Raw genomic sequence first — 19,346 nt, forward strand, 5'->3', positions numbered from 1 at the left:
ACCTTAGACCATGCAGCCAAGGGCGATACCCCAGGCACAGCAGAATAAAGAGACAGAGAGTATCTTGGCCCTGAAGACCTCACAGAATAGGACATGTATCTGAGAGAAAGCAATTGTTCTTGTCTCAGCCTTTGCTAATTTAGATGCTCGAGTACCAACAGCCTAATATACTAATCAAAACAAAGTCTCAAAAAGAAATTCACAATTGTGTGGCTCTGAGTGATACTACAATACTACTTATGAGAAGAATACTACTTCCCACAAGCTCTTGAGAAAGCACGCATTGCACAACAGAGGAGGGGCAGAGATGCAGGTAGGCACAGCCCTGGGGGACAGCAGTGGCGCTCTGAGGTACCACATCACCAAGGCTAGAAGACAGTGCTCCAGCACCCAAGGCGTGTACCCTCGGCCCCTCAGCTGGCAGCAGAGAAGTGGGTGGTCCTGTTCCATGAGGTACAGGGGCACTGCATTCTGTATATAACATACTGGGTAAGAGAACAGGCTTTAGAAACAGAAAGACTTGAGTCTGAATTCTGGTTATACTTAGTCTGAGAACTTGTACAAGTTATCACTTCTAAATTGTGATAGGAATACTGCACAGGTTTAAAAAAGCAATAAATACAGGCTTTTACTATGATAGGCTAATTAAATGACAACTTTTAAAAGACTATTACTGATGAACCAACTGAAATCTGGATAGTTACCTCATTAGATAAAAAAACCTTCTTTTCTGGCATGACTAATTTACAGAGCTCTCCTCACTCGGGATGATGACACTACATCCTTGGTGGCTCTTAGAAGTGAGAGGCTGCCTTCAGCTCAACCTAGAGCTTGTTGGCTACACACTATGACATCAACATTCATGAATGGATCTAAATCTTTAATTAACTCATTGTATTCATTTCCTTTTGTTGCTACAGCAAATTAACCACAAAACTAATGGCTTAAAGCAACACAAATCTCTCATCTTACAGAAATCCACAAATGGGTCTCACTGAGTTAAAAGGCAAGGTGTTCACGTTCCTTTCAGAGGTTCTTGAGAATTCATTCCCTTGCCTTTTCCAGCTTCTGGAGGCCATGTGCATTCTCTGGCTTGTAGCCCCGTTCCTCCAAGTACAAAGAAATGAGCACAGCATCTTCACACCTCTCTGTGACTGATTCCTCTGCTTCCCTCTTTCCTGTTTAAAGATCCCTGTGATTACACTGGGACCACCTGGATAATCCAGGATAACTTCTCCAACTCAAAGTGAGTTGACTAACAAACTTAATTTCTCTTTGCCATGTAATCCTACATATTCATGGAGTCCAGGGACTAGAAGACGGACATTTTTGGGGGGGTCATTATTCTATTTATCACAGTCATTTATGTTTTCAGAACAAATAACTTCAAATGTCAGAGTCTGAGAAGAACAGTGATATTATTTTGACAGCAAGAGAGGAAGGCTGCTCTAGTCAGGGAGAGTAAGAGCTCCACAGGGAAGTGTGTGCCAGGTGCATACTGGGACCAGCAACTTGTTTTTGCTCCACTGGACGACAGAAGTCAAGCCCAAAAGTTAGGGAGAAAAGAGAGAAAGCGAGGTGAAAATAATCACTGTGGCCTCTGCATATTGTGAAAAACTGATCCCTTTTAACTATGATAAATGTAACTTTGCTGCTATTCTAAAGGCCATTAAATAATTTTTAAAAATGTGTTCCACTCTCAAGGAACCAGATAAAGAACAAACTAAACCCAAAGCTAGAAGGAAGGAAATAATATATAAAGTAGAGATAACCATCGAGAATAGGAAAAAAACCAACAAAGTTGAGTTGGTTTCTAAAAAAGATTAATGGAATTTACAAACTCTTAGCTAATTAAGAAAAAAAGATTAAAATAAAATCAGAAATGAAAGAGGGAACATTTCAACCAATACCACAAAAATAAAAAGAATTGTAAGAGATTAGTATGAACAACTGTACACCAATAAGCTGGATATCCTAAAAGTAAGGGATAAATTCCTAGAAACATACAACCAACCAAAACAATATGAAGAAAACAGAAAACTTGAATAGACATATAACCATTATAGAGATTGAATCAGTAATCAAAAACCTCTTGGCCTAGGAGAAAAGTTCTAGAAAAACCCTACACCTAATGGTTTCACTGTTGAAGTTCACCAAACATTTTTCTTGAGAAGAACAATTCTTCTCAAACTTTTCCAAAGGGGAGGGAAATTTTATTTATTCTGTGAAGCTAGTAATGCTCTGATATCAAAACCAGACAAAGACACTTCAAGAAAATTACAGAACAACATCCTTTATGAATGTGGTGTTGATGCAAAAATTTTCAACAAAATACTAGTGAAATGAATTCAGCAGCATGTTGAAAGGATTATACACCATGACCAAGTAGGATTTACTCCTGCATTGCAAGGGTGATTCAATTTATGAAAATTGATAAAAGTAATGAATCATAGTAACAGAATGATGGAAAATAACCACATGATCGTCTCAACTAATGCCTAAAAAGCATTTGATAAATGCTTTCATGATAAAAACTCTCAAAAAAATAGGTATAGATGGTAACTATACTACTTCAACAAAATAAAAGCCATATATAAACAGCCTATAGCTAATATGATACTTAAAAGTAAGGACAAAGATGCTTGCTCTCACCACTTCTTTTCAATATAGTACTAGAAGACCTAGCCAGAGCAATTAGGCAACGAAAAGAAATAAAAGGCATCTAAATTAGGAAGAAGTAAACCATCTTTGTTTACAGATGATCTCATATGCAGAATACTCTAAAGATCCCACACAAAAAAACTTAGAATAAATGAATTCAGCAAAGTTTTAAGATACAAAATCAACACATACAAAAATCGGCTGCATTTCTATACAGCAACAGTGAACAATCCAAAATGGAGCCTCAAGAATAAACCTGACCAACAAGATAACAGACTTAAACACTAAAACCTGCACATTTCTATAAGAAATTAAATAATACACAAATAAATGGAAAGATGGGCTTCCCTAGTGGCTCAGCAGTAAAGAATCCACCTGCCAATGCAGGAGATGTGGGTTTAATCCCTGAGTAGGAAAGATCCCCTGGAGAAGGAAACAGCAACTCATTCCAGTATTCTTGCCTGGAAAATCCCATGGACAGAGGAGGCTGGCAGGCGACACAGTCCGTAAGCTTGCAAGAGTATGTCACAACCTAGGAACTGAACAACAACAAAACGGAAAGACAGCCCATGTTCACGTATTGGAAAACATAATATTGTACACCAATACTATGCATAGAACCAATGTAAAACCTAACAAAATTCCAACAGCATCTTTTGCAGAAACAAAAAAACCCATCCTGAGAAAGAAGAAAAAAGCTAAAAGACCATACTAATCAGGGTTCTCTAGAGAATGAGAACCACTAGGAGTTATACACACACATACACACACAGAGAAAGAAGAAGAAAAAAGAGAATAAGTATCAGATCAGATCAGTCGCTCAGTCGTGTCCGACTCTTTGCAACCCCATGAATTGCAGCACGCCAGGCTTCTCTGTCCTTCACCAACTCCCGGAGTTCACCCAGACTCACATCCATCGAGTCAGTGATGCCATCCAGCCATCTCATCCTCTGTCGTCCCCTTCTCCTCTTGCCCCCAATCCCTCCCAGCATCAGAGTCTTTTCCAATGAGTCAACTCTTCCCATGAGGTGGCCAAAGTACTGGAGTTTCAGCTTTAGCATCATTTATAATTCCAAAGAAATCCCAGGGCTGATCTCCTTCAGAATGGACTGGTTGGATCTCCTTGCAGTCCAAGGGACTCTCAAGAGTCTTCTCCAACACCACAGTTCAAAAGCATCAATTCTTTGGCGCTCAGCCTTCTTCACAGTCCAACTCTCACATCCATACATGACCACAGGAAAAACCATAGCCTTGACTAGACGGACCTTTGTTGACAAAGTAATGTCTCTGCTTTTGAATATGCTATCTAGGTTGGTCATAACTTTCCTTCCAAGGAGTAAGCGTCTTCTAATTTCATGGCTGCAGTCACCATCTGCAGTGATTTTGGAGCCCAGAAAAAGAAAGTCTGACACTGTTTCCACTGTTTCCCCATCTATTTCCCATGAAGTGATGGGACCGGATGCCATGATCTTCGTTTTCCGAATGTTGAGCTTTAAGCCAACTTTTTCACTCTCCACTTTCACCTTCATCAAGAGGCTTTGTAGTTCCTCTTCACTTTCTGCAATAAGGGTGGTGTCATCTGCATATCTGAGGTTATTGATATTTCTCCCGGCGATCTTGATTCCAGCTTGTGTTTCTTCCAGCCCAGCGTTTCTCTTAATATACTCTGCATATAAGTTAAATAAACAGGGTGACAATATACAGCCTTGATGAACTCCTTTTCCTATTTGGAACCAGTATGTTGGTCCATGTCCAGTTCTAACTGTTGCTTCCTGACCTGCATACAGATTTCTCAAGAGGCAGATCAGGTGGTCTGGTATTCCCATCTCTTTCAGAATTGTCCACAGTTTATTGTGATCCACACAGTCAAAGGCTTTGGCATAGTCAATAAAGCAGAAATAGATGTTTTTCTGGAACTCTCTTGCTTTTTCGATGATCCAGGAGATGTTGGCAATTTGATCTCTGGTTCCTCTGCCTTTTCTAAAACCAGCTTGAACATCAGGAAGTTCACGGTTCACGTATTGCTGAAGCCTGGCTTGGAGAATTTTAAGCATTACTTTACTAGCGTGTGAGATGAGTGCAATTGTGCGGCAGTTTGAGCATTCTTTGGCATTGCCTTTCTTTGGGATTGAAATGAAAACTGACCTTTTCCAGTCCTGTGGCCACTGCTGAATAAGTATTAGAACTGGCAATTACAGAGGCCAAGAAGTCCCAGTATCTGCCAGCTGGAGACCAGGAGAGCCAGTGGTACAATTCAGTTTGAAAGCCCAAGAACCAGGCACTCTGATGTCCAAGGACAGATCAATGTTTCAGTTCCAACAGAGAATGTATATTCACCCCTTCTCTGCCCTTTTGTTCCATCCAAACCCTCAGGGGACTGGAAGATACCCAGCTCCATATGGTGAAGGCCTTTTTTTACTCAGTCTAACTGTTCAGATGTTAATCTCTTCAAGAGACATTCTCACAGACACACCAAGAAGTAACATTTTACCACCTATCTGGGCATCCCTTCACCCAGTCAAGTTGACACAAAAAATTAAGAATCACAGAGGACTCATACCTTCTGATTTAAACTTACTACAATACTGCAAGTGTCAGTGAGAATGTGGAGAAATTGTAACTCTTGTACATGGTTGGTGGGAATATAAAATGGTGCTATAATTATGGAAAACAATATGATGATTCCTAAAAAAAGTAAAAATAGAATTACTATAAGATCCTACTATCTCACTCCTGGGTATATACCTAAAAGAACTGAAAGCAGGATCTCCAAGAGGTATTTATATTTGCAGTCACCTTCACTGCAGCATAATTCACAATATAGCCAAGAAGAGAAAGCAACCCAAGTGTTTAACCAATGAATGGATTTTTAAAATGTGGTATATGTATACAATGGAATATCATTCAGTCTTGAAGAGGAAGGAAATCCTGTCACGTAGTTCAACATGGATAAATCTTGAGGACATTATACTAGGTGAAACAAGCCAATTACAAAAGACAGATACTGTATGATTCCACTTACATGAGATACCTAAAGCAGTCAAATTCACAGAAATACAAAGTGCAATGGTGATCGCTAGGGGTTGGAGATGGGGGAGGGGGGAAACAGGGAGTTATTTAATGGGCATAGAGTTTCAATTCTGCAACATGAAAAAGCTATGGAGATCTGCTATGTAACAATACACTTAACACTTGTGGAACTGTACATTTAAAAATGATTAAGATTGCAAATTTCATATTGTATTTTTTTGACAATTAAAACTTTTTCTTTAATTAAAAAAAACTTTTTTTAATATGCTTCACTATATCTTAACAGCTGAAACTAAAATCTGGACCCCAGTATCACTTAAGCAAATCCTTCCAAAAGAAAGCTCAATTACTAAACACTTTCAACAGGGACCGAGGACCAAACTCCTCCCACTCACCTTCGTTTTGGTGCCCTAATGAAGAGCTCACAGAGGAGCCTGCCCTGCTCATCCTTATAGTCTCGGATGGTGTTGTAGAGTTCATGGCACACAGCAATCTATACATAGGAAAAGGAGAAAAATCACCAGAAAATTGATCAGAAAGTCATGGTAGGCATTAGGATTATTGAAAAAAAAAAAGCCAGGAGAAAGGATGAATCCCCAAATTCCCACATGGGAACCCAAATCTGAAATAGGCTGACATTATCTCTCCTTATTTAAGATCATTTAAATGATTAAATCTTTCATCAGAATGTGGTACTAGTGTTTTTTCTTTTCTTTGAAACCGAATCAGTTCATACCACCCTTGCTTAAAAAGCATCCAGCAGAGGGGCTTCTTACCAGCCAGAGAATAAAATCTAAACTCCTAACACTGCCCACAGAGTACGCAGGGTACACTCCGGCTGGGCAGACTCTTGCCAGTTTCCTTCTCCCTCTTGACCCTCTCTGTAATCACAACACATCAAACCCATTCCTGAGCCAGCTCCTCGGTCTGGAACATTCTTCCCCAGCGCTCTGCAGGGCTGGTGCCTTCTGATCACAAAGAAACCTTTCCTGAAGATATGGCCAAAACAGCCCGGATCATCCAAACTTTTCTTCATAGCATTCATCAGTAACTGAGGCTACTTTTTTATTTATGTGCTCATCTGTCTACATTCTGCTTCTCCAACACTAGCCTCTAAGTTTCACGTGAAAAACTAGCTCACCTTACACATGGTTATATTCCAACTACCACAAGAGAGCTTGGCACAGGCAAGCACAGTTACTCAAGTGACTATATGACAAAAGAATATTCTTTATTATTTCATAATATTACATTATGCTACTACTGTAAGGCTTTTGGCTAAATACTTTCGTGAAACAAAGATTAAGAAGATCAAACCAGAGGAAAAAGAAGCTGAAAGCCCTTGCATCTTAACAGCTTATCATTACAGGAAGGGTAGGGAATCGTGCAGAAGGCAGAAACTGTGATTCAAGTTACTTACAGGGTCTACAGTTGGAAGACTGGAAAGTCTCCTCCTTTTCCTGCTTGGGCCTGGTGTAGACACAGAATGGTGCCCATCATCAAAGTCCCCACTGACACTACTGGAAGGGGAGGTAGCTCTTCTTCTCTTGGAACCCATGGAATCCAACTTCTTCTATAAAGAAGAATTAGCCATGTTCTTAAATTGAAATTTATGCTCTGCCACCAAGCCCTCAGCTGGCCACCTGCTACCAAGCTTCAGATATGTTCACTGTTGCAAAGAAGCTTAACTATGCTTTTTCAATGCAAGTCCTAGACCTTGCTTTAGCCCCTTCACTTATCAGAATGCTACACTTTCCACTGGATGGGACAAATTCAGCAAAAGTATACTCATCTGTATTTACCAATTTTGAATGACAACCACTTCTGGCCCCAAATTTACCCTGGAATGGAGTTTGAAAATCCACATAACACAGTACACCCACATATAATGGTGTGCTGGCATATTGCCTCAGGGTCAGAGACTCTAAGGAGGTCAGCTCTGGAGTGAGCAGCCTCATCTATTTTCCCCAGAGTTCCTTACGATTATGACCACTTTCTAGGAAGGCCAGGATGAGTGTGTGTGTCAGGGGGAGACCTGCAGAAGCAGACTCTGTGGCAAAAGAGTAGGGGGATAGAGGACCTTCTAGCATTTCAGATGTACCCTAAAATTAACACACTGAAAATAAATTTTCTCCACTCAGTAAGGAAAGCTTCACAAGACATAACCCAGAAAACACTCAACTTGCCATACCTATGCTAACTAAAGTAGCAAAACTCCATTTGGAAATTTTTCTGTCAATTCAGACTAACCTTTTCAGTTCTTTGAGGTATTCTATCCCCATGAGCTCACTACTTTACATTTCAGTAGAAGATCTGGAAGAATACCTCAAAAATGAGATTTTAGGTCCTCCTTGGCCTCCCAGAAACATGTAAATATTTGCTCTAGTTTTAGGCAGGCTGCTAAGTAATCTTTACACAACTTTACTATATATATTTGACTATAACATAAAAAATGCAACCACTGAAATGACCTGCTACATCGAGAGGGAAAGGATATATACCCAAGCAAGTCCTACAATGCTTATACAATTTAACAACAGTATCAAATAGGATACTGTAATTTCAAAGGTCTTTCTCTAAATAAAAAAGAAAACACTGACCCTAGGGTCTCTTATCAACATCCAATTTCAGGAAACAGACACCAGCAGCTGAAAGAATGGGTTGCCAGTAATATGGAGAGAAAAACTAGGGATTTGCAGGGAATAAAAAACAGGAACAAAACAAACCAACAAAATAAAAATTCTGGTAGCCAACTAACAAACAAAAGAAGTCTCTCATCTCTTCCCCTGAACTACAGCCCACATGGTGTTTAAAAACTGAGTCTAATATCATACGGTTCCTTCCTCTAGGACTTAGTTTGTTATACAGTGTATTAGTTTGCAATTGGCTACAACTGGCTAAGGCTTCAAAGGACTTAGGCCAAGGCCAGCCAAGTTTTGTTGATTTTTATTTGTTTTATAAAAGGCTGATAAAGTGGCCTCAGTTGAGTAAGACGCAGAAACTAAGGACCAAGCTTTTATAAACAATCTATGACAAGGACTCAAGTGAATCTGATGAACATAAGGCAGGACTCTATGAAAAAGATAACAAAATTTAAGAAAGGTAGAAGGGAAAAGCCAAAGAAGGACAGAAAAGGGAAAGGATGTAGATGATCAGTAATTTACCAGCTTTACCAGAGCACAACCAGCTCCTCGAAAAGCCAGTCTCCTCATTATGTCTGAAGGCCAAGTGAAGCCACAGGGAGAAAGCAGGGCTTTAGAAGTGCTGATTCAATGTTAATGTATTCAAAACTGAAAGAGAAGAACAAGGCAGAGAAGGGGGAAATAAAAAGAAGGGTCAAAAGGAGTAAAAATGATTACGAATAGGCAGAAAACATTCAAGCAGAACTGCTAAAGAAAGATAAGAGAACTGGAGAAAATAAGTGTATCAGTTCTCCTGCACCGACCAAACTTCTGCAAAGGCTCAGGCACTAACAGTATCTCATATTCCTTCCATTGTAACACCAAATGCTTTTCACATGCTTAAAGATGTCTCACTGAGGTTCCCCTTTACTCACATGGAATGACTGTCAATTCCAGGAACGAAGCATGCCTGCCCAATTGCCCCCTAGTCAATAAGAGCAGAGTTCAATCACAGCTGGAATGGAGCATGAACACATGTGAAAGGCTCACATGAGACACCAACTGTTAGCAAGCTGGAACAAACCAAGAATGGCTTATGGTGAGCAGTCTGGTAAACTCCTCCCCACCAAAAAAATCCAGAGAGAGACATTTCTTTCCAAAAGTCCTATCAGCATTGAAAAGATACTACACACAAATTTAGAAAGGTTGTTTCTTTTTTTTTTTAAAGCCTTTCAACCAATTGGGAGAAGGTCAAAATTACTTTTATAAATAACTCACTGAAAATCAAATAACAAAAAACGTAAATCACTGCGGGGGAGAGGGCGTGGTGTATGCTGTGTGTCTGTTAGTCGCTCGGTCATGTCCGACTCTCTGCGACCCCACGGACCACAGCCCGCCAGGCTCCTCTGTCTAGGGGATTTACCAGGCAAGAATACTGGAGTGGGCTGCCATTTCCTTCTCTCTGTGTGTATCAGTTCCGTTTAGTTGCTCAGTCGTGTTCAACTCTTTGTGACCCCACGGACTGCAGCACCCCAGGCTTCCCTGTCCATTACCAACTCCCAGAGCTTATTCAAACTCACGTACATCAAATCGGTGATGCCATCCAACCACCTCATCCTCTGTCGTCCCCTTCTCCTCCCACCGCCAATCTTTCCCAGCATAAGGGTCTTTTCTAGTGACACAGTTCTTCGCATTAGGTGGCCAAAGTATTGGAGTTTCAGCTTCAGCCTCAGTTCTTCCAATGAATATTCAAGACTGATTATAGTCTAGACCATATATTGTCCAAAATAACTCCAATCATTAATTTACTTTGATAACAACAAAAAGATTCAACTTAAGTATAATTTTCAAATATTTTGTCATTTAAAGAACACATTTTAACATGTACTTTGAAAGTCTGGCAAGAAAAGCAATGTGCCCAGGTGGGTGGGAGGAGCAACAAGACCGGAGCTCAGAAGTGAAGACTAATAAGAGACACGGGTCTTCCTTCTTTAATGATCTGTTTGAGGCTGGGTCACAACCTCTCAGATCTGTTTCTTCATTTCTAAAATGAAAACAGTAGTGTATATATCAGGGCTCAGTGGTAAAGAATTCACCTGCCGACACAAGAGCTGCAGGTTCGATTCCTGGGTCAGAATCCCCTACAGAAGGAAATGGCAACCCATTCCAGTATTCTTGCCAGGATAATCCCATGGACAGGAGAACCTGGCAGGCTACAACAGTCCATGGGGTCGCAAAGAATCAGACACGACTGAGTGAGCACACATGCAAAGCGTACATATCTCCCTTGGACTGTTTTGACAATGAATGTACATGAAATCACTTTGAAATGTCACAAGGGAAGCCTCTGAAATATCAAAGTGCAACAAAAATGTTAAAACTTAACTCTAGGATTTCATTCTCCCTTGTGCACAAGAAAAGCAATTTATCCATTTTTGTCACCTGACTTATAGCACAGTTTCAGTGATCAACTAATCTATTTAACAAATGTAGTAAAAGTGCACTTAAGTAAAATATTTAAAAAAAAAGTTTGTGTAGTTTAAAAGGCTTGTGAGCATCCATTCAGCAATTATTTTTCTATAAAGAGAAAAGGAATAGATTCTGAAGCTTAGTTACAACTTTTTAAATGGCATTGATTACAGTCACATGTCCAAAATCTAACAACCAATGATAAATTACAGTGGACAGTAAAGAATAACTTTACAATGTGCAACCGGGAAAAAATTACTCAGTATAGCCAAATGGTGTATTCTGACAGTTTATAGACTTTTACTACTCTTCTGTATTTCCAGTGATTCTTAGTGCCGTAATTTATCTTTAACACAATAATCTTGGGGAAAAAATCACTTATAATGCTGTGTGTTAGTCATTCAGTCGTGTCCGACTCTTTGCAACCCCAAGGGCTGTAGCCCGCCAGGCTCCTCTGTGCATGGAATTGTCCAGGCAAGACTACTGAAGTGGGTTGCCATTCCCTTCTCCAGGAGATCTGCCCAACCCAGGGATCCAACCCGGCTGGGTCTCCTGTATTGTAGGCAGATAGCGTTCTCAGCTTTCAGTATTTGTTCTATGCCTGGCTGCCTTTTTAAAAAACCTTCCTGTGAACAAATTATATGTATTATGTTGCAGCCTGTGTTTGCCTTAGAGAATATTCCTGAATCAACATTCCCGCACATGATGTTCGAAGTCTTGAGACTAGCCTATCACACAGATACAGCAATGTACTAATCTTAGGGGTTTGGATAGAACATTAATACTTTAGGTATTTCGGACACTCCCAAAGCCCAAGAGGTCAAACCCTTCTATTTATCCACAAATGTCTGTTACTGATTTGACATACTTTTTCAAAAAATAACTTTCAATTTTTAGACATAAAAGAAGAAATATACTGCTCTTTTGTATTGAATCCACTTTGCTTCTGAATTGTACTTGGGAAAAGAGCTCACTACTAAATGGAAAAAAAAAACTAGAAATCACTGAGGAGGGATAATTTGCTGGAAAACAAGTTAACAGTAATGCTTTATACTCCAACACATGTTCCTACAGTCGTAGTAATAATTTCTATATTCACTATACCGTGTATTCGTCATTTGTTTTTCAGGATTCCTCCTTAATTTCTGCCTATCTTTCTTCACCTTTAAGTCACCAATATCTATCCTATAATAACGAAACTATGCTTCTTTTTCAATAAAAAAATTTTGTTGAGATGGAAAATATTAAAACCCAGAAATGTACACAATTTTAAAACCTCGAATCTTTGTGGTGTTGCACGGAAAAAAATTATATCTGCCCTCCATGACAAATACAACTCCCACTGATTTAAAAAAACACTCAGTCCGAACAGTCATCTGGAAAGTATTAAAAAAAAAAACATCTACTAGGCGAGTTTGTGTCTGAACCGTCAAGAAACGACAACAACAAAAAAAGAAGCCCTTAACTGCTGAGGAAATGTAAGACTTTCCCAACCTGTCACCGGCACGGGGAACTAAGGGAAACGTTGACAGCTTTGAAGTTGCCCGCGACGGGAGCTCGGCCAGCCGCGGGGGGCGGGAAAGCGGGGCGCTGGGAGCTTTCGGGCCGCGGCGCGCCTTTGTCCCTGGCGGCAGGTGCGGCGAGGCTGCCGGGCCTGTCCCGAAACCCCGCCGCCGGGCCACGCCCCGCGCTCCCGGCCCGACCGGCGCCTCCCCACCATCGGGGCGGGGCCTCCGCCGCTGCTCCCGCCCGCCCGGGCCCACACAAAGGCCCGGCAGTCGGCCGAGAGGAAGCGGCCCCGCCCGCCCCGGGCCCGGCCTTACCCAGCCGCTCCGCCGCCTGCAGCCCCGGCCGCCGACCGCCGCGCCCCGCCCCGTGGAAGCCACGGCTGCTGCTATTGCTCCTCCGGCCGCGGCCGCTGCCGTCGCTCCAGCACCCGCCGCCCTCACCGCCCTCACCCCTCCCGGTACCGCCGCAAAACCAGTTCCGCGGCCGTCGAGCGAACCCGGCTCCGCACGACACTGCGTGCGCGCGCACACGGGCCAGCGGCCACGCGCTTTACGGCAGCAGCGTGAGTGCGTGACGCTCGGCGGAGGCCTCAGTTCGCACGTGGCGCCTGCAGAGACACGTTGTACCTTGTAAGCGCTGGTGTAACTTCGGGCGCAGTTCTTTCGGCTTCCACTATGAAGCGGCCGAGTGAGTGTGGTCAGGGGGCGGGCGTGGAGGGGGCGTTTGTGTCTGATAGTCGATGAACCCACCAGGATGCTCCGTCTCCCTGATCCCGTCTAGAACCAAGGGTTGGAAGGCCCCACGTGAGCCGCGCGGTCTTGTGTGCAGCAAGAAAGTCTGGGCCCCAAGGGTGAAGATCAGGCCTGAGAGTCATGAGGACCCAGTGTCTGAGCCAGGTTTAAACACGCACTGTTAGATTTTCTTCTGTGATTCGTGCTGTTTGACAGGAAGTGGCAGTTTTGGGGTTATACGCTCCTGTGTACGATCTCAGTCTAATCTAAGAAGGTGGAAGTAGGGAAGTTGGATCTACAACGAATCTGTTGAGTTAGATTCTCTGGGACTTGACTGGTCCGTGATTATTTTTACCACGCGCCCCACAATATTATTAAATTATGTTTCAGAGCCAGTTAATGTAAAAATGGATGTGACCTAAAGCGCGGTCATCAAAAGCTAACCAAACTGATCATTTATGGATAAAATTTTGAAAAACAGTAAATAAATTAATCCTTTTGTGATGTGTTACTTTGTAGAATTAAAGAAAGCAAGTAAACGCATGACTTGCCACAAGCGGTATAAAATCCAAAAAAAGGTAAGTCTTGGAAGAGTTGTGAAACTTAAAGTTGCTCAGTCGTGCCTGACTCTTTACGAGGCCAGGGACTATATACCCCGTGGAATTCTCCAAGCCAGAATACTGGAGTGGTAGCCTTTCCCTTCTCCAGGCGATCTTCCCAATCCAGGGATCAAACCCAGGTCTCCCGCATTACAGGCGGAGTCTACCAGCTGAGCCACAAGGGAAGCCCAAGAATGCTGGAGTGGGTAGCCTAGCCCTTCTCCAGCGGATCTTCCCGATCCAGGAATCGAACCCAGGTCTCCTGCATCGCAGGTGGATTCTTTACCAACTGAGCTACCAGGGAAGCCTGGAAGAGGCTAAATTGATTTCCTGCCCCAGAGATGTAGGTTAACATTAGTATGATTTCACTAATGGAGGTTTAACTAGAACAGAGGTCGGATATGGTGCAAGCTCTTAGGGAGTCGAAATAATTCAGTGACATGTAAACTGCAGCCACATTGGCTACTCACTGGAATTCTCTTTAGCATTTCTGTAAACTGATAAAATACCATTATGGTAGGTTCGAGAACACCATCGAAAGTTGAGGAAAGAGGCTAAAAAACGGGGTCGAAAGAAGCCTAGGAAAGACCCAGGAGTTCCAAACAGTGCTCCTTTTAAGGAGGCTCTTCTTCGGGAAGCTGAGCTAAGGAAACAGCAGGTAAGATGTATTAGCTCACGCTTTCAACAAGTGGTGTGTGGGTGTGTGTAAAGTTACAACAGCAAGTCACTGGCTCATGCATTTCTCTTGTGGCTTGAACACAGCTTGAAGAACTGAAACAGCAGCAGAAACTTGACAGGCAAAACGAACGGAACAAGAAAAGAAAACTTGAAACTGACCCTGATGTTAAGCTATCTAACACAGAACCTGTAACAGAGGTAGGGGTTACAGTCATGAAAAGTGGAAATGAGTTACATCTACTGACCTTCTAATTTTGTGTCCTTTCCCTTGACTTTATCCCCCAGGAATTAGGGCAACGCAAAGCTAAGAAAGCCAAGACAAGCAAACAGAATCCAAAGAGGCTGTACTGTCAGGAACTTAAAAAGGTATCATAGTCTAGGTTAGTGTCTAAAAGTGGTTGTGAAGTTTAAAAGACTTAAGAATCATCTTTTTTTCCTCCTGACACCAACTTTATAGAAGTGGGAGTAGAGTTCTCTTGAGCTGGAAGAATTCTTCAGCAAGTTGGCTTGGTCTGTTACATTTAGCTAAAGGAAATATTAAAAAAAAGGTGGGGGGGAGGCCATAGTCCCTGTGACCATTGTATGGTCACACCAGGTCTAAGTTGCATCACACAGAATCCTTAGATGTAGCACGTGTGATCTAGTTCCCTGACCAGGGATTGAATCTGAGCCCCCTGTATTGGGAGTGGGAGTCCAAGCCACTGGACCCCCAGGGAAGTCCCCAGAAATATTCTTGTGCTTTTAATTTTTTGCATGAGAAACAGATGCCCATAAGCATGATTTATAGAAGTGGCATTGGGTGTTAAAATAACATGTTGATACATGGGCTTTTAAAGTAGTAGTAGTACTACTCTAGTAGTACAAAAGATTGTCAAATACTCTGCCAAAACCTACATGAGCAGGGTCAAGGGTGTCTTGGGGTAGCACCCCCATCCCCAAGACCTTATTCTCCTGAGCTCACTCCCTCCCGTGAAGAGACCCTGGCTGTGTTTCTCAGCAGCTCCTGGCAGGACCATAAGGATCTCTCAGACTACATGATTCAGAATGGGGAGGTTGCATTTTTAGATAGTGGGAGTGTTTCCACTCTTGAGATCCACTGTTCAGAGGCCACTGAACAAACCTGTGTCTGTCATGTAAGGAATGGTGAACACAGACATGAGATTCACCTCTGAGCTCACTCTGTTGAAAAGACAGAGCCAGTGTACTTACATGGAGGGTGGTGCCAGACTGAGTGATGCTGTTCTGACAGCTTCTGCTTTGACAGGTGATTGAAGCCTCAGATGTTGTGCTAGAGGTGTTGGATGCCAGAGATCCTCTTGGTTGCAGGTGTCCCCAGGTAGAAGAAGCCATCATCCGGGGTGGACAGAAAAAGCTGGTACTCGTATTAAATAAATCAGGTAGGTGAAAAGGGTAGGCTCTTTATGTTCCATATGCACTGATGAGGTATGAGGAAAACATCTGCACAGTCTTACTGTCTGTGAAGACTCGTAAGATCCAACTCTGACCTCAGTGGGACCAGTGCATATGCACGAGCTCTTGTTGCCAAAGACAGTGCTGGGCTCATAATAAGAGTGTAACCTTTCTAGACTCAGCTACTGTGCAGTATATTTCACATAGGAAATGATGGCAGAGTGCCGTATTCCCCACACCTGCACAGTGTCCGTATGTGGCAGCATTTAAATGAAATACATGGTTATGTATCTGGGTTTAAGCAGCAAGGACAGGAACACCCAGAAACAGAAACCTGTGAAACAATAAGGAGAGAACTAAAATTACTCCTAGGGGGTCAATAAACTTGGTTGCTACCTGATAGTATAATTCCGGAAGCATGGCCCTAAAGTTCGTACAGTAACCTAGAAGTTGACTTAATCCTGAAAAGGTGAGCAATGCAGAGAAGTGAAGAAATACAGAGGTATATGTACTGAATTGTGCTAAACAGAAGCTTGTTGGGGTGCAGACATTCTCCCAGTCTTACAGTTCAGATGCTTTTTAAAACCTGGGGAAAGGCAAACCTGAATGATAGACATAGCTTGCTAGACTTTGCAAATTCATCTCAACAAAATGAGCAGGATTGTATTCCTAATCCCTATCAGATTTGGTACCAAAGGAGAATTTGGAGAACTGGCTAAGTTATTTGAACAAAGAATTGCCAACAGTGGTGTTCAAAGCCTCAACACAACAAAAGGACAAAAGGAAGCGTATCAAGGTACCCTTAATTTAGTGGTGGGAAATGTGGTTCTTTCAGATGGGTGAAACATGATGAGTGTACAAAATCTTGATTAAAAAATGAAAACTTATAAGATCCAACTCTGATTTCATCCAGAAATAATCTGAAAGACAATGGAATGTGGCAATTTTAATAGATGGGCTTTGGAGCCAGAGTGGTTGGGTTTTATCTGGTGGCTTGTCCAAAGGTGTTAAAGTAATCATTTTGGATTTTAACTTGTGAAGGTAAAGAAGAAAGCTGCTCTGTCCAAAAGTGAAGTCTGTGTTGGAAAACAAGGCCTTTGGAAGCTTCTTGAAGGTTTTCAGAAAACTTCTGGCAAAGCCATTCATGTTGGGGTAATTGGTGAGTGTCAGTTCACCGTATTTTATATATTAGCTCAATAAGTGCAACTCAACACTATAGGTAATGTTAGCTTCTAAGAGCTCTGATTACTTGAATTAATAATCTTTTCCTGCCCTTTCATTACTTGTGCAAGAAATGAAGATACCAAGAGTGGTCTTAGTGTTGAAGTGAGGACGCTCAGATCCAACTCTGATCTTGCTATAAAAATCAGGCAGGCATAAAAAAAGACAGCGGAAATTGGATAATTACCAGCATTAGCCTTTTGTAATCTGTGGATTTCCCATTTGTAGGTTTCCCAAATGTGGGGAAAAGCAGTGTCATCAATAGCTTAAAGCAAGAACAGATATGCAGTGTTGGTGTATCCATGGGGCTCACGAGGTAAACTGTTGTAACATTGTTGTAACATTTCATTATAGATGAGTAAATTTTGGTTATTTTAAGGGAGACAATATTGTATTTCTATTTACTCAATTTTTCTACTCAGTGAAAGGCGGGGGACTCAGCCACGGTTAGGCTTGGGGAAGAATGGATCTAGTAGAATAGCTGCCCACAATCTAGTTTGAAAGATGAGCACATAGGTTCAGAGAGGAGAAAACTGCCTTAGAAGAAGTGATATTCAAACCTGAACTTGAAGTCAATAGAAGTCTGCCAGGTAGAAGGGAAATACTTGACAAGCAGCAGCTTGTGTTTAGGTCATAGTGTTTCACTTTAGAAGGGAGTGTGTTTTAGTGGTTTTAGATAAACATGAAGCAAATGATGATAAACTGGATCTGACAGACTGTGCTGAGTTTGTTCAATCCAACCCTGAGCTTCGTGTTCTGTCCCTTGTCCTTCAGGAAAACTAGTGCCCCGTCAGTTACCATCTTTCTTGTTCCAGGTGCATGCAGCTTGTCCCCTTGGACAAACAAATCACAATCATAGACAGTCCATGTTTCATTGTGTCTCCACTTAACTCTGCTCCTGCACTTGCTCTGAGAAGTCCGGCAAGTATTGAGGTAGTAAGACCATTGGAGGCTGCTAGCGCCATCCTGTCCCAGGCTGATGCCCAACAGGTAAAAGAATCCCTTTTCCCTTGAGTTCAATCTGTCTTTCATTGTAAGCTTTTTAAAAAACAAACAAAAAACAAAAACATTCATCTGTATCAGATAAATGAGCTTTGTTTCTGTTTTTTTAAGGTAGTACTGAAATTTACTGTCCCCGTCTTTACAAATTCTCTGGAATTTTTTACTTCATTTGCTCAGAGAAGAGGACTGCACCAAAAAGGTGGAAGTCCAAATGTAGAAGGTGCTGCCAAAGTGCTGTGGTCTGAGTGGACAGGGTAAGGCTTCTTTCTGTTGGCTTTTGGCTGATCATATAGGAGAAAGGAACTGATTTTTGACCATACTTTGTTTTTAATATCAGTGCTTTCTTAGGTTACTATTGCCATCCCCCTGCATCTTGGACTCCTCCTCCACATTTTAATGAGAGCATTGTGACAGACATGAAATGGGGCTTTGATCTGGAAGAACTGGAAAAGAACAATGCACACAGCATACAAGGTAAGCATGGCTTGTGTTAAATTGCTGTCTTTATCAGCTGCCAGGCCAGTGAAGGTCTTGTCTGTTTATGTGGGCTATGTTTACTTTTCCTAGCCATCAAGAGCCCTCATTTAGCCAGTAGCATCCTTTTCCAGTCATCGGGTCTGACAAATGGAGTGATAGATGAAAAGGACATACCTGAAGAATTGCCAAAACAGAAAAAACAGGAGCAGGAGAGCTACGAAGATGTCAAGACGGATCAGGGAATTGTTGACGAAGAAGGTGATGTAAGTATGTCATGCATGAGTTATATACAACAAATGCAAAGGGGCTAAAGAAAGAAATAGAAATTAAAGTGTGTCTATTTCATGACTTAGGTTTAAGGCTTGCAATCATTAGTCTTGATTTTGTACATCCTTTACTGTGTACTTCCAGACACTTTTTTCTGGGTACATAATTAACTTGGATTAGTGAGCAGGCAAGGGCTACCAATACTATCTTTCTCTCCCACAGGATGAGAGCTTAGCCATGTCCCCCGCAGAAGAGGCCTGTGAGACACTGTCTGAGAAGTCTCGAGCAGGTGAGTTGGGTGGAAAGGTCTTCCAGCAAAGAAGTATGGTACAGAATTACTTTTACTTTTTAAAAAAAAAAAAAATCTCTTTTCTTTCCAATATAGATAAGCAGTCTGCACCATCTTTTGTCTTGGATAAAATGACTGAAGAGGAAGATGATGTTTATGACTTCAGTACAGATTATGTATAATAAAGCCTTGTCCTGTAGAGTTTTTTGTTGGTGGTGGATTTTAACATTGTGAGCAGACTGCTAAGCTGTTCTGCATGTGATGTACCAGTTAGTTAGTGGTTATGACATGAGCTATGTAAATTTTGTAGGTATGTATATAACAATATATTCATTTAAAAAAATTATGCAACTTAGAAAGTGTCTAAATTCTGTAAAAATAC

The 19,346-nt window shown here is 41.8% G+C and overlaps 2 protein-coding genes and 3 non-coding genes across 34 annotated transcripts in view; 4 read left to right on the plus strand and 1 right to left on the minus strand.

Moving 5' to 3' along the window:
- PBRM1 (polybromo 1) overlaps positions 1-12,731 on the minus strand; it is a 106,929-nt gene extending 94,198 nt beyond the window's left edge. For 12 of the 29 annotated variants that reach the window (XM_027523393.1, XM_027523387.1, XM_027523397.1 and 9 more), the window contains exons 1-4: positions 12,605-12,693; positions 8,856-8,981; positions 7,112-7,264; positions 6,087-6,184 (exon numbers count right to left, since the gene is read on the minus strand). In XM_027523393.1, the coding sequence (XP_027379194.1) occupies positions 6,087-6,184; positions 7,112-7,264; positions 8,856-8,903 (299 nt within the window). In that variant the 5' untranslated portion in view covers positions 8,904-8,981; positions 12,605-12,693. Of the gene's footprint in view, positions 1-6,086; positions 6,185-7,111; positions 7,265-8,855; positions 8,982-9,247; positions 9,386-12,275; positions 12,446-12,604 lie in introns of those variants that run through there. The other 17 variants (XM_027523400.1, XM_027523396.1, XM_027523378.1 and 14 more) reach the window with 13 other exon arrangements.
- On the plus strand, positions 12,680-19,310 carry GNL3 (G protein nucleolar 3). 2 transcript variants are annotated; one of them, XM_027523403.1, is made up of 15 exons: positions 12,680-12,919; positions 13,541-13,599; positions 14,141-14,278; positions 14,383-14,496; positions 14,584-14,664; positions 15,563-15,695; positions 16,392-16,504; positions 16,750-16,867; positions 17,158-17,245; positions 17,745-17,919; positions 18,043-18,185; positions 18,269-18,405; positions 18,499-18,671; positions 18,898-18,964; positions 19,061-19,310. In XM_027523403.1, the coding sequence occupies exons 2-15, from the start codon at positions 13,564-13,566 to the stop codon at positions 19,144-19,146; spliced, it is 1,602 nt and encodes a 533-aa protein (XP_027379204.1). In that variant the 5' UTR covers positions 12,680-12,919; positions 13,541-13,563; the 3' UTR covers positions 19,147-19,310. The 2 variants fall into 2 exon arrangements, with proteins under 2 accessions (XP_027379204.1, XP_027379203.1); XM_027523402.1 differs by having other exon boundaries at positions 12,842-12,977; positions 19,061-19,168.
- LOC113881101 lies at positions 15,739-15,815 on the plus strand. The gene has a single exon (XR_003507953.1). It is a non-coding gene; the product is annotated as a small nucleolar RNA SNORD19 (small nucleolar RNA).
- Positions 16,542-16,623, plus strand: LOC113881105. Its single transcript, XR_003507957.1, has one exon. It is a non-coding gene; the product is annotated as a small nucleolar RNA SNORD19B (small nucleolar RNA).
- On the plus strand, positions 17,609-17,685 carry LOC113881102. The gene has a single exon (XR_003507954.1). It is a non-coding gene; the product is annotated as a small nucleolar RNA SNORD69 (small nucleolar RNA).
- Positions 19,311-19,346: the final 36 nt, after the last annotated feature.

The sequence above is a fragment of the Bos indicus x Bos taurus genome, chromosome 22 (assembly GCF_003369695.1).
Source record: "Bos indicus x Bos taurus breed Angus x Brahman F1 hybrid chromosome 22, Bos_hybrid_MaternalHap_v2.0, whole genome shotgun sequence".
In the NCBI taxonomy this organism is placed as follows: Eukaryota; Metazoa; Chordata; class Mammalia; order Artiodactyla; family Bovidae; genus Bos; species Bos indicus x Bos taurus.

Coding starts and splice junctions, on each gene's coding strand:
- GNL3 (XM_027523402.1), top strand. Junction 18,186..18,268: donor CTGTGGTCTGAGTGGACAGG/GTAAGGCTTCTT, acceptor TTTTAATATCAG/TGCTTTCTTAGGTTACTATT. Junction 18,672..18,897: donor TTGTTGACGAAGAAGGTGAT/GTAAGTATGTCA, acceptor TCTCTCCCACAG/GATGAGAGCTTAGCCATGTC.